The 17,966-nt window shown below is 44.3% G+C and overlaps 1 protein-coding gene across 1 annotated transcript; it reads left to right on the top strand.

Annotated features, from left to right (window-relative positions):
• The first annotated feature begins 8,952 nt into the window (after window positions 1-8,952).
• On the top strand, window positions 8,953-17,171 carry LOC306796757 (uncharacterized protein). Its single transcript, XM_079295827.1, has 7 exons — window positions 8,953-8,958; window positions 9,074-9,702; window positions 12,015-12,099; window positions 12,558-12,806; window positions 13,248-13,508; window positions 15,535-15,711; window positions 16,151-17,171. The coding sequence occupies exons 2-7, from the start codon at window positions 9,100-9,102 to the stop codon at window positions 16,192-16,194; spliced, it is 1,419 nt and encodes a 472-aa protein (XP_079151953.1). The 5' UTR covers window positions 8,953-8,958; window positions 9,074-9,099; the 3' UTR covers window positions 16,195-17,171.
• Window positions 17,172-17,966: the final 795 nt, after the last annotated feature.

The raw sequence follows: 17,966 nt of genomic DNA, 5'->3' as shown, positions 1-17,966 counted from the left end.
TCGACCATCTTGCACCTCCATTCTACGGCAGCCCAGAAGGGACACTAGCGAGAGCTGTCAGTGTTTTTACATTCCCTGAAGGTAGCGATGCGTTCCCAAACCCGATGCTACTTTTTAATGATGGTTGTATTTATATGCCCCGACGTTCCTGGTGTTTGTTCGTTCTTTTAAAACCTTTTGATGTCATTTATTATTACGCTGCTGCTCCCCTCTACTCTGCTCTCTCTCTGTCGGGCTGATCTACACTAACTACACACACACACATAGACACACACACACACACAGACACACACACATACACAGACACACACGTACACACACACACACAGACACACACACACATACACACACACACACAGAGACACACACATTCCTGTTAAGGCCCTGAAGTGAGGTCCAGGAAATTTCATATTGGGAGTGAGGACCACCCTTTCTGCTATACTTAGAAAAAAATGAATGCTGCATTTCAGCACTAGGAGGTGCCCTGAATCCAGTTCCCACCTCAGATTCTTTAAAAAAACCAAAGAAAAAATAGAATTATTTAAATCAGTTGACTATAAGAGTGAGGACCATTTCATAGGGGGCGCTGTTGGGAACGTTTTACAATAGAATCATGTACCTACTTTCTCTCTTTAGCTTGCAGTTATTATTTTTTGTGATTATGAAATAATAAATAGGTCTGTATGTGTTTTAAAATAGTCACCATGTTGTAAATCATTGATTAGACTGCTGCATAAAGATACAGATGCTTTTTAACGACATAATTATTGCTTTACAAAAGTAGACCATATTTAAAATTATTATTGTACACCTTCCAACAAAGATGCAATGAATACCGTCTCCTGCGTACAGAATTGGTTTATTTAAACAATTACTACTATAAAACAATAGGTTGCATGAATTGTTTTCTAATACATTCACACTGCATTAGAAAACTAACAGTGTTCTCACCCTCAGTATCTATTAGACTTACAAAGACTTCTGTTTTTGCACAATCATTTTTTATTTGTAATCCTGTGTGATCCACATTTCTTTTCTTTCTTCATCTCCACCGCCTTCATTAACCAAAGTTAAAAAGGTCACAGGTGATGCCAAATCCTCCCAGCATTAAAGCCTCTGGGCAGCATCATGGGAAAATCTTTTGGCTCTCACTCCCTCTCACTCTTTCCCTGTCTCTCTCTCTCTGTCTTACTTTCCCTGTCTCACTTTCCCTGTCTCTCTTGCCCTCCCTCTCTCTCCCTCCCTCCCTCCCTCTGTCTCTCTCTCTCTCTCCCTCCCTCTGTCTCTCTCTCTCTTTCTGTCTCTCTCTCTGTCTCACTTTCCATGTCTTCCAAGTTAGAGCGTTAGAGGTGGGGGATGGGAGAACTTCTGCCTCAGTCCAGGTGAAGAGGGGGAGCCCCTCCTCTTGATGGGCCATCATTTAAGCTCAGAGTGAAGCAGCAGGGACACCTTAGTATTCTCAGCTTCTCCTCCTCTGACTAACAGGCCTGATTTACAGCCTTAAATGTTGAAAATTTCACATTTATCAGCACAATTAGTAATTATACAGTTTAATCCTCTGTCACAAGTAAAAGTTCCCACAGACTCACACTAACTTTAGTGAACACTTAACTACAGAATGACTCTTCCGAAACGTTTCCAACCTCAATATGGCTGGAAGAAAGTTTCCATGCCCAGTTCACGAAGCTATACAGAGCCACATTACATGTGTAAATAAAATATACATTCATTCAATGTTAAACACAGCTTATACGCGGATATGTGAGTTCTAGTGCACGAAGGTCAAAAACTCCAGGCGGGGCACTCTAGCGCTCGCCTGAACAAAGTGGAAAGGACTAGAACTCTGAAGGATAGCTTTTGCCCCAGTTAAATGTCACATAGTCTTACAGAGAACTAGCTTCAACTGCCTGCTCCATCTTAGAGATAGAAAGAGGCGCCCTTGCATATCTAGCGCCTAGCTTATCTAGTCGGCCGAACATAACAATATGCTGTTACATCAACATTTCACACACACTGACGTTCCAGAGAAGGCGGGACCCGGACGTGAGCCAGTGTGGGCGGAGATGCCCAGAGCTCCAACCGGCTGTCTGTAAGATAGAAACAGATCCGCCTCCTACTTAGTATTCAACCAATAGGCTTCCATCCGAAGAACCTATTCACCGCTCGCGCACTCTGTCTAAGCGCCTTTTAGCTTTTCATTCGCTCCTACAGAGTGAACTTTTTTCGAGGTCCATGCACGTTTAACTGCTGGACATAATACTTCTGTTACAAATAAACCTTATTGCTTGAATTGAGCTAAACGCCTCGACCTAAGTCTGTTCCCCTGAGTTTTCTCCTCAACATGAGTTTCATTCTCAACAGGGGACTTGTTGTGCAGGGGACTAGACAGTTTGCGAGAGGCTGAGGCCTGTTAACCTGTCCCATTTAGGTACCATTTAGGTCACACCAGGCAGAACACTGAGAATTATTCCTAGAAGCCAACAGGTAACTACTTTAAGTAATGGCTTGCATGCCAGATGAAAAGTCAGGGGGAAAACACAGTTATCACAATGCATTCTGATGAAAATTTCTGAGTAGAAATTCATGACAATCCGTCATTTAAATATAATATAATATATAAGTCACGAACAGACAGTCACTACCATTCTAAGGCCAAACATATCTCGCCTTAAATACAGAGCAGAAGGCAGAAAGTTGTGTTAGCTCATTTGTGTGAGAGCAGCTAGTACTGCAATTGTATTAGTACGGCTCTAACCATGCACTTGCTGTGGGGGGAATAAGTTTGCCTGCTGGTGCTATGGGCACTCACTTGCCTTGCTAAATGTAGATCCGGGTTTTGTCGTACAACTGTCGTGGCCTGCGTGTGGGCAGAGCGTTGGGGATAAAGCTCGCCGCATGGTTGTTGACAACCTTTTGGAGAATTGTGACATACGATGTTTACAAGAGACATTCTTACCGAAGCAAGACTTGGAAAAACTCAACTCTTTTAATGATAACTTTCATGGTGCTGGGGAGTCTACAACTGACTTTGGCATGGGAATAGTCAGAGGAAGGATTCCAGGGGGTGTGGCTATTCTCTGGAATAAGAAGCTTGACTCTTTGATAAATGTGGTCAGGCTTAGTGTTGACTGGTGTGTTGCAATACAGTTTACTCATGATGATAAGGAATTCACTATCCTAAATGTTTATACACCCTATGAGTGCAATCACAATGAGGATGAATATCTAAATAGGCTTGCCTTCATCAATTCCTTCATTCAAGACAATACTTCTTCTAGTATTTATGTTATTGGGGATATGAATGCAGATATCTCAGACACAAGCTCAGTATTTGCCAAGCACATGGCTCAGTTTTGTAAAGACAATTATTTTATATTATCAAGCAAAGTGCTTTTGCCTACAGATAGCTATACATACATTAGTGAGGCCTGGCACACTACATCATGGCTGGACCATTGTATTGGTACAGCTGATGCTCATGCTTCATTGGGATGTATGGGCATTCTTTATGGCGCAGCAACAACTCATCATATACCTTTTGCTATGTCGATAAATGTTGAACATCTGCCGGCGCTATCTAGAAATGGAAATAGTGTCAACACAGAAAAACTTGACTGGTCAACTCTCACTGAAGAGGACGTCTTAGTGTATTCTGCTCGTACAGACCAGTCCTTCAGTCATATTCATCTAGCTAGAGATGCAGCTGTGTGTACTGACGTTAACTGTAAGGATGTGGTGCATAGGAGAGATCTCTGCTTCATGTACAATGATATAGTAAGTGCTCTGTATAAAGACAGCAAGCCCTACTACAAGCATCATAATAAGACCCATAACATCAAACCTGGCTGGAACGAGTATGTATAGTATAGTTATATGTATACACATACATTATACACATACATATACACATACATTATACACATACATTATACACATATATTTATACACAAACATTCATACACATACATATACACATACATTATACACATACATTTATACACATACATTTATACACATACATTATACACATACAATTATACACATACATTTATACACATACATTATACACATACATTTATACACATACATTATACACATACATTTATACACATACATTATACACATACATATACACATACATTTATACAAATACATTATACACATATTTATACACATACATATACACATACATTATACACATACATTTATACACATACATTTATACACATACATTATACACATACATTATACACATACATATACACAACATTATACACATACATTATACACATACATTTATACACATACATATATACACATACATATACACAACATTATACACATACATTATACACATACATTTATACACATACATATATACACATACATATACACATACATTATACACATACATTTATACACATACATATACACATACATTATACACATACATTATACACATATATTTATACACATACATATACACATACATTATACACATACATTTATACACATACATTTATACACATACATTATACACATACATTATACACATATATATACACAACATTATACACATACATTATACACATACATTTATACACATACATATATACACATACATATACACAACATTATACACATACATTATACACATACATTTATACACATACATATATACACATACATATACACATACATTATACACATACATTTATACACATACATATACACATACATTATACACATACATTATACACATATATTTATACACATACATATACACATACATTATACACATACATTTATACACATACATTTATACACATACATTATACACATACATTATACACATATATATACACAACATTATACACATACATTATACACATACATTTATACACATACATATATACACATACATATACACATACATTATACACATACATTTATACACATACATATACACATACATTATACACGTACATTCATACACATACATATACACATACATATACACATACATTATACACATACATTTATACACATACATTATACACATACATTTTTACACATACATATACACATACATTATACACATACATTATACACATACATTATACACATACATTATACACATACATATACACATACATATACACATACATATACACAACATTATACACATACATTATACACATACATTTATACACATACATATATACACATACATATACACATACATTATACACATACATTTATACACATACATATACACATACATTATACACATACATTCATACACATACATATACACATACATATACACATACATTATACACATACATTTATACACATACATTATACACATACATTATACACATACATATACACATACATTATACACATACATTTATACACATACATATACACATACATTATACACATACATTTATACACATACATATACACATACATTATACACATACATTCATACACATACATATACACATACATATACACATACATATACACATACATTATACACATACATTTATACACATACATTATACACATACATTATACACATACATATACACTGTGGCAGCCGGGGTGGGCGAGCCCAGGGAGTAGTGATGGCAGGAAGATACTACAGACTACCAGAGAGAAATGGATTGCACTTTGCACACGCTCCCTTAGTGCCAGCAGGCAATCAGCGCAACAAGGCACACCTGAGAGAGCCGGCCAGTGGAGCTTCATGGGCGGATATAAAAGGAGAAGGAAGATGTGAAGTCGAGAGAGTAACTTAGGTGAAACCATTCAAGACGGTGAGATATTGTGAGACTACTTAGCAAACGACCCTGGAACGGAAGACTACCCCAACTGGATTGCCCCCGGCTACTGACCCCTGCTTGGAGGAGAACGACGCCCCTGCCCAATCCCTGGACCGTACGAGAATTGCGCCTTGTGTATCAGACCCCGGAACTGCACCTAGACCCTTCTCTTGCTTAACGGACTTGTATTGGCTGTGTGGCTGCTGTGTCGTTACCAATACCCCAGTAAAGTATTTGATTGCCACGTCTTTAAGTCTCCGTGTCTTTATAAGTATTGCATATTGTCCAGTAACACCCCTGACCACCCCGGGGGGCTGTTACATTGGTGGAGAATGTGGGCATTCTAACCGGCTTCTGGACAATATCTAATATTTATATTACGCGTCGTATCGACATCAAAATGTCCGCGCCCAACCCTGTGCAGGAGCTTCTCGCAGGTCTCATAGCCAGCAATGCGGAGACTCAGAGGAGGCACGAAGAGGCAATGCAGATGCAAGTACAAATGCTGCAACTTCAACAGCAAACACAACACCAACACCACCAGCAAATGGAAAAATATATGGAGTTGCAAACCAACCAACAGGAAGTGAAACGACTGGAGCGAGTGAATCCCTCGCGCTTCCTGGTTAAACAAACAGCCAGTGACGAAGTGGAAGCTTTCCTTCTGACTTTCGAAATCACTGCAAAACGTGAACAATGGCCCGAGGAACGGTGGGCAGACTTGATCGCTCCTTTTTTGACGGGCACCGCGCAACGGGCTTACCAAGACCTAGCCAATATTTCACCCGTCACCTACGCAGCACTGAAGGAGGAAGTGCTTCAGCGTAGCGGGGTGACTCTTCTGACAAAAGCGCAGCGATTTCATGAGTGGAATTATGATGCCACCCTCTCTCCAAGAGCGCAACTGTATGATATCACGCGGATCACTACCGCCTGGCTGATGTCGGAGCCCCTCTCATTTTCCCCCCTTGATCGGGTAATCATGGATAAGTTACTGAGGTCATTACCGTTTGAAGCAAAAAAATTGGCAGGACAAAAAAATCCCCGCAGTCTCGAGGAACTGACTGAGGTAATGGAGGGCTGGCAAGCGGCGCAGGCTCTGGTGCGTGGGGGAAGACCGCCCAAGATGGAAATATCCACCCGGCCCCGACTGTTGAAACATGGAGATTCCCCACGAGAGCCGGCCATGAGGACCCCTCCCGTGGAAACCCCCCAGCGCAGATCCCTGTTAACCCCCGACACCCGCAGGTGTTATGACTGTGGTGAGATGGGACATATTGCCTGGAACTGCCCACAGCGGGGGGACGCCCCCATGCCCACAGCTAGCGAGACTAGTCACCCCTGTGGACTACTGACCACCTGTTGGGCCCAACAGGGCGATTCGGCCCCACTCACCCCAGTACGAGCGAACGGGCATGACGCGGCCGCCCTGGTCGACTCCGGCAGCGCCGTCACCCTCGTCCGCCCCGACTTCGTCGAGCTACCCTACCTGAAAAGTACAGTATCAGTCACCTGTATTCACGGGGAGACCAGAGACTACCCCACCGCGATCCTAGAGCTTCACACCACCCAGGGGAAGAGCACCGGACCGGCAGGGGTGGTACCCGACCTACCGGTGGACCTCCTGATCGGAAGGGACTCCACTGTCTTCCCGGGGCTATGGAGAGGCCTGGCCAACGGGAAGAAAGCCCCACCACGAAAACCACACCGCACGCCAGGAAAGTTGTGTGGGTTTCAGGGGGCCGACCCCCTGAGCTCCACGTCCCCCCTCTCAGAAGGCGCCGCCAGCGCCGCCGTCCGGGCCGCGGAAGCCGCCATTCGTCCAGCCAGGGAGGAGGACCCTCTTCCAGCCCCCGAAGAAAGGGATCCAAGCCAGGCCAGTGAGGACGCCTGGGCTGATTTGTTCCCACTAAACCCCGAGGACCAACCCCTGCCTGCCCCTCTAGCGGGACGCTTCGGGACCGCCCAGCTGGAGGACGCCAACCTCCAAAATGCCCTGCGACAGGTGTCCGTGGTGGACGGCAAACCCATGGATGGGGTAAGACAAATAATTTACCCTCACTTTGCCATTAAAGCTAATTTGTTGTATCAAGTGGTAATGAAGGACGGGGCACCCCTTGAGTTGTTATTGGTGCCCCGCCCTTTTGTGTCGGTGGTGCTCCAGATGGCCCACACCCACCTGTTGGGGGCCCACCTGGGGGTGGAGAAAACCCTGGAAAGAATCAAGGCCCGGTTTTACTGGCCCGGGGTGAAAAAAACGGTGGAGGACTACTGCCGGAGCTGTCCTGACTGCCAGCGGGTCGCCCCCCAGCCGCACCATCGCAATCCGCTGATCCCCTTACCCATTATTTCAATTCCCTTCAGTAGGATTGCGATGGATTTGGTGGGACCCCTCCCAAGGTCCAGTAAGGGATTCCAGTACATCTTGGTGGTGCTGGATTACGCCACTCGCTACCCAGAGGCCATTCCCCTTCGGACCATGGCCACCAAAGGTATTGCCAGGGAATTAATGATGTTATTTTCTCGTGTAGGCATCCCGGACGAGATCTTGACTGATCAGGGGACCCCCTTCATGTCAAGAATCATGAGGGACCTGTGCGGGCTAATGAAGGTAAACCAGTTAAGAACGTCGGTATACCACCCGCAGACAGACGGCCTAGTAGAGAGGTTTAATCAGACCCTGAAACGGATGCTCCGGAAAGCCATGGAGGCAGACGGACGTAATTGGGATCAGCTGCTCCCTTTCCTCATGTTCTCCATTCGTGAGGTTCCCCAGGCCTCCACGGGATTTTCCCCCTTCGAGCTGTTGTACGGAAGACGGCCCCGGGGACTCCTCGACCTGGCCAAAGAGGCCTGGGAACACCAGCCATCACCCCACCGTACGCTGGTGGAACACGTGGAAGAGGTAAGAGAGAGAATGGCAATAATTTGGCCGATGGTTCGAGAACACATGGCCGAGGCCCAGACTGCCCAAGCCCGGGTCTACAATAGGGGAACCCAGCCCAGAGAATTTAGCCCGGGGGACCGAGTCCTGGTATTAGTCCCCACATCTGAGTGCAAATTCCTGGCTCGGTGGAATGGACCCTATGAAATAATGGAAAAAATAGGAGAAGTGAACTACAGGGTAAGACAACCAGGGCGACGACATCCAACAAAGGTGTATCACATTAACCTGCTAAAAAAATGGGTGGCCCGTGAGGCCCTATTTTCCCTCTCTCTCTCTTCCCCTCCCACCACAGGAAAGACGGAGGCAGTAGAGGTCCCCATGGGAGAGCAGCTGACCCCCAGCCAAAAGCAAGACCTCCGCGAGCTAGTGGACCGATTCCGGGACGTCTTCTCCCCAGAGCCGGGGTACACCGACCTCATCCACCATCACATACATACCGAACCTGGGAAGAAGGTACGTCTCAGGCCGTATCGGGTGCCAGAAGCCAGGAGGACCGCCATTGAGACAGAGGTACGCAAAATGTTGCAGGCGGACATAATCGAGCCCTCCAGAAGCGATTGGTGTAGCCCCATCGTCCTCGTCCCCAAACCTGACGGCTCAGTCAGGTTCTGCAATGACTTCCGCCAGCTCAACCAGATCTCCAAATTCGACGCCTACCCGATGCCACGAGTGGACGAGATGATCGAACGGGTAGGGAGTGCCAGATTCATTACCACCCTGGACCTCACGAAGGGCTACTGGCAAGTGGCCTTGGCCCCCGAGGCCAGAGAGAAGACAGCCTTCGCCACCCCCGAGGGGCTGTACCAGTACAAACGGCTCCCCTTCGGTCTACACGGGGCCCCACCTACCTACCAGAGGCTGATGGACCAAGTCCTTCGGCCCCACCGAGAGTATGCCGCGGCGTACCTAGACGACATCGTCGTACATGGGGAGGAGTGGGGGACTCACCTGCGTCGGGTCGACGCCGTGCTCCGAGCCCTGAGGGGAGCGGGGCTAACAGCTAACCCCAAAAAGTGTCGCCTCGGCCTCCGAGATGCGGATTACCTGGGGTACACCATTGGGCGAGGTTGCGTCAAGCCCCAGGTAGGGAAGGTCGAGGCGATCCGGGAATGGCCCCGCCCCCTCACCAAGAAACAAGTAAGGGCATTTATTGGACTGGCGAGCTATTACAGGCGATTTGTCCCCCACTTTTCCTCCCTTGCAGCTCCCCTGACGGACCTAACAGGAAACCGGCTGCCAGAGCGGATCCAGTGGACAGCAGAGACAGAGGAGGCCTTCGAGAACCTCAAGAGGGTGCTGTGTTCAGAACCAGTGTTGGTGACCCCGGACTTTGAGAAACCGTTGGTGGTCCAGACCGACGCATCAGAGACCGGGGTAGGCGCCGTCCTGGCCCAAGTACAAAATGGTGAGGAACACCCGATAACATACATCAGCAGAAAACTCTTGCCCAGGGAACAGAAATATTCCACAGTGGAAAAAGAATGCCTAGCCATCAAGTGGGCCCTGGGCGAGCTCAAATATTACTTATTGGGACGAAAGTTCACTCTGGTCACCGACCATGCCCCATTGGTATGGATGTCGAGAAATAAAGAAAATAACGCCCGGGTCACCCGCTGGTTTCTGTCTCTGCAGCCCTATGCCTTCTCTGTCGTCCACAGATCCGGTGCCGCTCACGGAAACGCCGATGCCTTGTCCCGCAGGGACGCCTGGTGTTCCTGGAGCAGTCCTCCCCCCAGGTCAGATTTAAGGGGGGGGGTGTGTGGCAGCCGGGGTGGGCGAGCCCAGGGAGTAGTGATGGCAGGAAGATACTACAGACTACCAGAGAGAAATGGATTGCACTTTGCACACGCTCCCTTAGTGCCAGCAGGCAATCAGCGCAACAAGGCACACCTGAGAGAGCCGGCCAGTGGAGCTTCATGGGCGGATATAAAAGGAGAAGGAAGATGTGAAGTCGAGAGAGTAACTTAGGTGAAACCATTCAAGACGGTGAGATATTGTGAGACTACTTAGCAAACGACCCTGGAACGGAAGACTACCCCAACTGGATTGCCCCCGGCTACTGACCCCTGCTTGGAGGAGAACGACGCCCCTGCCCAATCCCTGGACCGTACGAGAATTGCGCCTTGTGTATCAGACCCCGGAACTGCACCTAGACCCTTCTCTTGCTTAACGGACTTGTATTGGCTGTGTGGCTGCTGTGTCGTTACCAATACCCCAGTAAAGTATTTGATTGCCACGTCTTTAAGTCTCCGTGTCTTTATAAGTATTGCATATTGTCCAGTAACACCCCTGACCACCCCGGGGGGCTGTTACAACACATACATATACACATACATTATACACATACATTCATACACATACATATACACATACATATACACATACATTATACACATACATTTATACACATACATTATACACATACATTATACACATACATTATACACATACATTATACACATACATTTATACACATACATTATACACATACATATACACATACATTTATACACATACATATACACATACATTTATACACATACATTATACACATACATTTATACACATACATTATACACATACATTTATACACATACATTATACACATACATTTATACACATACATTATACACATACATATACACATACATTTATAGTTATACACATAGTTTCAACCCTGAGAGGCTTTAAGCGTCACGTGAATGAGGCGAATTTCGCGTATTCGCCTCATTCACGCCATTCACTCGTACTCGCATCCAATCCTCGTCTTTAACCGGGTCACCATTTCTTGAAAGAGACATCGCTGTTCAGTCATTCAAATGTATTTATTTAGCTGTTTGTGCTCCACAAGCTGAGTGCTATATAGTCCCGTTATATTGGAGATATCGGTCTCGTTTAAACACATTTCTTATTTGTTCTAGTATTATTTGGCTATTCAGGTAAATGATGTGGCTGTTCTGTGTTTACAGAAATGTGACTCATAAGCACCAAACCTCTGTGACCAGCACGAAGTGTTTTTTTTCATTAGTGAAGAGGAAGAGCTTTGTTTTAATTCTTTACATGTTGTACCGTGTGAAGCAGGTTGAGAAGAAAATAAAGTCGTAACAATGGCAACTGTTTCAGTTATTCAACAAATATAACATTGTTTTTACAGTCTTGGTCTGTGACGTTTTGAATAGAAAAAAAGAAGATATGAATCGATTATTCGGTTGTCACCATTTCCTTTCACTCAGGATGTGGGTAGAGCTGATGCTCGACGAGATGAACTCAAACAGCAGCGACACAGGATGGAGGCTGCTTCCCTCTGCCTGATACTGTGTAAGAAAATCTACTTCTTTCAATAATTACAATGTAACTTGTTTCTTTTTCTTTGTTCATTCGACAACCAGCACGAAATGTAGTTTAGAGATCTGACCAGAAGCAGAAAAGTTCAGAGTAATTTACAGAGTAACAGTACGGGTAAGATATGAATATGCTCTAATAAATACAGGATGACCAAAAATCTACATTACATAACGCGGATTAGTGAGTTATCTTGATTTGATTGTTGATGATGAAGTCTGGAGTTTTTTTGTTTTGGTAATATGAAGTTTGCTTAAAAATGTTCTGCTGTCCTCTTGGCATCGGGTCTTTGAACCCGAGCTGCAAAAGTGTAAAAGCTGCAAAAGTTTGCTGGATCATGGTCACGAAACTTTATTTGTACGATAACAGATGTCAAACTGATGTTTGTTTGTTTTTAAAAAGCGTTTCTGTCATTTCTCTGTTCGCACTGCCAGCAGCCACACTGAGCATCCGTCCCGACAAGTCTCAGTTCTTTCGGTATGAGCACGTCTCTGTGACGTGTGCGGCGCCGACAAACTCCAGCGTCTGGACGTTGATGGGGAACAACTCCTTCAAGAGGTCCCGGCCCTGCGAGGGCGGCGGCGCCTGCGCCCTGAAGAACGTCTACCCATCGGACACCGGAGTGTACTGGTGTCAGTCCAAGCAGGGCGAGTGCAGCAGCCCCGTCAACATCACAGTGACTGGTATGTCGGCATTAAACTTATCTGGGAGGATTCTGGGAGGACAGGTTGAACACCAACAGCTGTTGTGGGGCAAATGGTGACAGATCGAGAAGTATACAAACGTAGAGCCGGTCGACTTCATGACGCTTGTTTGGTGGAAGAGAAGAATATTGAGGCAGTTTTAGAATTGTGGTAAAGACGGAGAGATGAAGTGAAACATTTTGAGAGTAAAGTCAAAGCGTCTTCCTCTGTACAGAGAGCATTAATACGCTCAAATATACACATAGAATTCACTTTAGTTGCTTCAGACTTTTAGAAACACCAGCATCGTGGCCCACAGGTTCATCTTTGTCTCTCGGTGAAATAAGCAGCTGGAGACACCATGTGTCAACAAAAAAGAACTACAAATATCTACAAACACTGTGGAGAACATGACAGTGGGTTTTCTCGACTGTATTTCAGCCGGTGTCGTGATCCTGGAGAGCCCTGCACTTCCCGTGACAGAGGGAGTGAACGTGACCATTCAATGTTTCTACAAGGAGAGAAAAGCACCGAATCCGACGTCGGATTTCTCCGCTGCGTTCTACAGAAATGATGTTCCCATCGGCACTGAGGATGCAGGAAAGATGGTCCTCCCAGCGGTGTCCAGGACTGACGAAGGCTTCTACATGTGTGAACACCCCACGAAGGGGAAGTCACCGCAGAGCTGGCTGGCTGTGTCAGGTGACATGATGTCCTGCTTCCTCGTTACTGTTTACCGATGTTTAAGATGTTTTAGGTTGAAGACATGTAGGTCGTTTTATAGGCTGCTCCCAGTGTTTCTTGTCTCTAGAGGGAACGTCATCATGTTAACTCCACTAGAAGAGCATCCTAGAGGACACGTCATCACGTTAACTCCACTAGAAGAGCATCCTAGAGGACACTTCATCACATTAACTCCACTCGAAGAGCATCCTAGAGGACACTTTATCACGTTAACTCCACTAGAAGAGCATCCTAGAGGACACTTCATCAAGTTGTCTCCACTCGAAGAGCATCCTAGAGGACACTTCATCATGTTGTCTCCTCTAGAAGAGCATCCTAGAGGACACTTCATCATGTTGTCTCCTCTAGAAGAGCATCCTAGAGGACACTTCATCATGTTGTCTCCTCTAGAAGAGCATCCTAGAGGACACTTCATCATGTTAACTCCTCTAGAAGAGCATCCTAGAGGACACTTCATCATGTTGTCTCCTCTAGAAGAGCATCCTAGAGGACACTTCATCATGTTGTCTCCTCTAGAAGAGCATCCTAGAGGACACTTCATCACGTTAACTCCACTAGAAGAGCATCCTAGAGGACACTTCATCACGTTAACTCCACTAGAAGAGCATCCTAGAGGACACTTCATCATGTTGTCTCCTCTAGAAGAGCATCCTAGAGGGCACTTCATCAAGTTGTCTCCTCTAGAAGAGCATCCTAGAGGACACTTCATCATGTTGTCTCCTATAGAAGAGCATCCTAGAGGACACTTCATCACGTTAACTCCACTAGAAGAGCATCCTAGAGGACACTTCATCACATTAACTCCACTCGAAGAGCATCCTAGAGGACACTTCATCATGTTGTCTCCTCTAGAAGAGCATCCTAGAGGACACTTCATCATGTTGTCTCCTCTAGAAGAGCATCCTAGAGGACACTTCATCACGTTAACTCCACTAGAAGAGCATCCTAGAGGGCACTTCATCACGTTAACTCCACTAGAAGAGCATCCTAGAGGGCACTTCATCACGTTAACTCCACTAGAAGAGCATCCTAGAGGACACTTCATCACGTTAACTCCACTAGAAGAGCATCCTAGAGGGCACTTCATCAAGTTAACTCCACTAGAAGAGCATCCTAGAGGGCACTTCATCATGTTGTCTCCTCTGGAAGAGCATCCTAGACGACACTTCATCACGTTAACTCCACTAGAAGAGCATCCTAGAGGACACTTCATCACGTTAAGTCCACTAGAAGAGCATCCTAGAGGACACTTCATCACGTTAACTCCACTAGAAGAGCATCCTAGAGGACACTTCATCACGTTAAGTCCACTAGAAGAGCATCCTAGAGGACACTTCATCACGTTAACTCCACTAGAAGAGCATCCTAGAGGCCACTTCATCATGTTGTCTCCTCTAGAAGAGCATCCTAGAGGACACTTCATCACGTTAACTCCACTAGAAGAGCATCCTAGAGGCCACTTCATCATGTTGTCTCCTCTAGAAGAGCATCCTAGAGGACACTTCATCATGTTGTCTCCACTAGAAGAGCATCCTAGAGGACACTTCATCATGTTAACTCCACTAGAAGAGCATCCTAGAGGACACTTCATCATGTTAACTCCACTAGAAGAGCATCCTAGAGGACACTTCATCACGTTAACTCCACTAGAAGAGCATCCTAGAGGACACTTCATCACGTTAACTCCACTAGAAGAGCATCCTAGAGGACACTTCATCACGTTAACTCCACTAGAAGAGCATCCTAGAGGACACTTCATCACGTTAACTCCACTAGAAGAGCATCCTAGAGGACACTTCATCACGTTAACTCCACTAGAAGAACCACAGTGATGAGAGCGATCTCTGCTGCTTGTGTCCTCTTGTTGCGCCCTGTTGACAGTATTGATATGGCTTTATTAAACAACAGATACATTTGATTTAAGATTTGAATGAGATCAGAAGTGATTATGTTTCATGTTTGAAACTCCTGTTCTTCCTCACAGTGGGACCTCAGCCGACAGATGTCCCTCCTCCTCCTCCTCCTCCTCCTCCTCCTCCTCCTCCTCCTCCTCCTCCTCCTCTCTTGTCTCTGCCCAGGCTGCTGTGTACCAGCCTGCTGTTCGTCCTCTACACTGTCGTGCTCATAATGTGCATATACTTGTTCTGCAGGAGGGCTCGAGGTAAGAACACCTCTGAGGATATAGTCATAGAAATCAATCCCTGTCAGTGTTGGACTGTTTGAGCATTCCTTTAGCATTCCTTTAGCATTACTTTAGCATTACTTTAGCATTACTTTAGCATTACTTTAGCATTACACTGAACTAGCAGCTCGACAGTTTCCAGTCTTTGTTGTTCATGTGGCTGCTTCATTTCCTGTTTCACTGACATGTGAGCGACGGCCTCTCTTGTGGCTGATGACGGGTTTGATTCTGTGGTTTTCAGTGGAAGACTGTACCATTTAAAAGTCAACACATTTGGAGGTACGTGGTTTTCACTGGACGGGAAGAGTGAGAGCTGGTTGTCACAGCAACAACCATGAAGCCACATCGGGTAGAAAGCAGGAAGAAGGTGAAGCCACGCTCACTCCCTGAACACTTTCTCTCTCTGGTTGTTCTGCAGCTCGAGCTGATGCTAAAAGGAGAGACGATCTCGTCCTGGAATGATGAAGAAGAGCTTCAACCTGTGACATTGCAGATATATCGGCCAATATAAGTGTGACGAAGGCAATATTCTTATATTTTTATTATTCCATTTTTCTAAAATAGTGTATTTTTTCTTAGCTTATTGTATGGAGGAGGGAACCTGGCAAAACAAAAAAATTATAAATTAAAAGATACAAAATGGATAATAAATGCAAAAAAATCATATTAAAAACAATAGGCAAATAAAATCAGAAATATAAATTTACCAATTAATAAATGCATACATGTATATTTTATTAGTTTTTGGTATATCTTTTGGCATATTTATTTATTCATTAAGTCATTTTTTGTTTATTTTCTTTTGGCAGCTTTCCTCCTCCATAAACATGCTTTATTCAATAATCTTTACAATTGTTTGCATTTCTTATTCCTGTAACAATCTGCACAGTTACATTACCAGCCAGAAGTAAGGAACTAAATTTAAAAATGAATAAATCGATGTAAAAATAAATACATACAAGTAAAGATTTATAGGAATAGATGGATAGATATGGCTGCATTATGATTTATGACTTTACTCTGATAACCTGTACATTCGTTTGTATTTTGAGGATTATGGGATGTCATTTGTGCAGTTATTCTATCATGAATCAAAGTATAAGATGAAAGGTTGTGTAAGTTCTGTAAGTCAGAGTTGGGAATGACATCACACCTGAGTTGACAGCGTTCCAGTGAAACGAGTGAACCTCAACACAGTTCAGCGCATCATGTTCGGATGTGTTTATTCAGACCGGCTCTGTGGGAATCTTCTTCCTTGAGAAACATTCACACAAATGTCTCAATGAACTGATGAACAGCAGCTTCAATGATCGAGTCACGCCACCTGGTGGGCAGGTTTCACTTTCACTCACTCGACCTTTGAAATGGACCGTCTCTTCTGACGGGTCACTTTAACGGGTTTATGTCCATAAACGTGTTGAACATTGTAATTGTGCTTAACGAACAAAATCAAACATAAAAACAGACGCGTCTGCACCTGAACTCTTTATTTGATGATTCTGTCAAGTTGTGTGAGAACTCCGAGCTCTGCAGAACAGAACAATCCTTTAACTTTGGTTACACCTGAACGCATCATTTACTTTGGTTACACCTGAACGCATCATTAACTTTGGTTACACCTGAACGCATCATTAACTTTGGTTACACCTGAACGCATCATTTACTTTGGTTACACCTGAACGCATCATTAACTGTGGTTACACCTGAACGCATCATTAACTTTGGTTACACCTGAACGCATCATTTACTTTGGTTACACCTGAACGTATCATTTACTTTGGTTACACCTGAACGTATCATTTACTTTGGTTACACCTGAACGCATCGTTAACTTTGGTTACACCTGAACGTATCATTTACTTTGGTTACACCTGAACGTATCATTTACTTTGGTTACACCTGAATGCATCATTTACTTTGGTTACACCTGAACGCATCATTAACTTTGGTTACACCTGAACGTATCATTTACTTTGGTTACACCTGAACGTATCATTTACTTTGGTTACACCTGAACGTATCATTTACTTTGGTTACACCTGAACGCATCGTTAACTTTGGTTACACCTGAACGTATCATTTACTTTGGTTACACCTGAACGTATCATTTACTTTGGTTACACCTGAACGCATCATTTACTTTGGTTACACCTGAACGCATCATTAACTTTGGTTACACCTGAACGCATCATTTACTTTGGTTACACCTGAACGCATCATTAACTTTGGTTACA

This window comes from Melanostigma gelatinosum (genome assembly GCF_949748355.1).
Source record: "Melanostigma gelatinosum genome assembly, chromosome: 23".
Taxonomy (NCBI): domain Eukaryota; kingdom Metazoa; phylum Chordata; class Actinopteri; order Perciformes; family Zoarcidae; genus Melanostigma; species Melanostigma gelatinosum.
The sequence above is the reverse complement of the archived record's forward strand: the minus strand, read 5'-3'. Positions and strand labels throughout refer to the sequence as shown.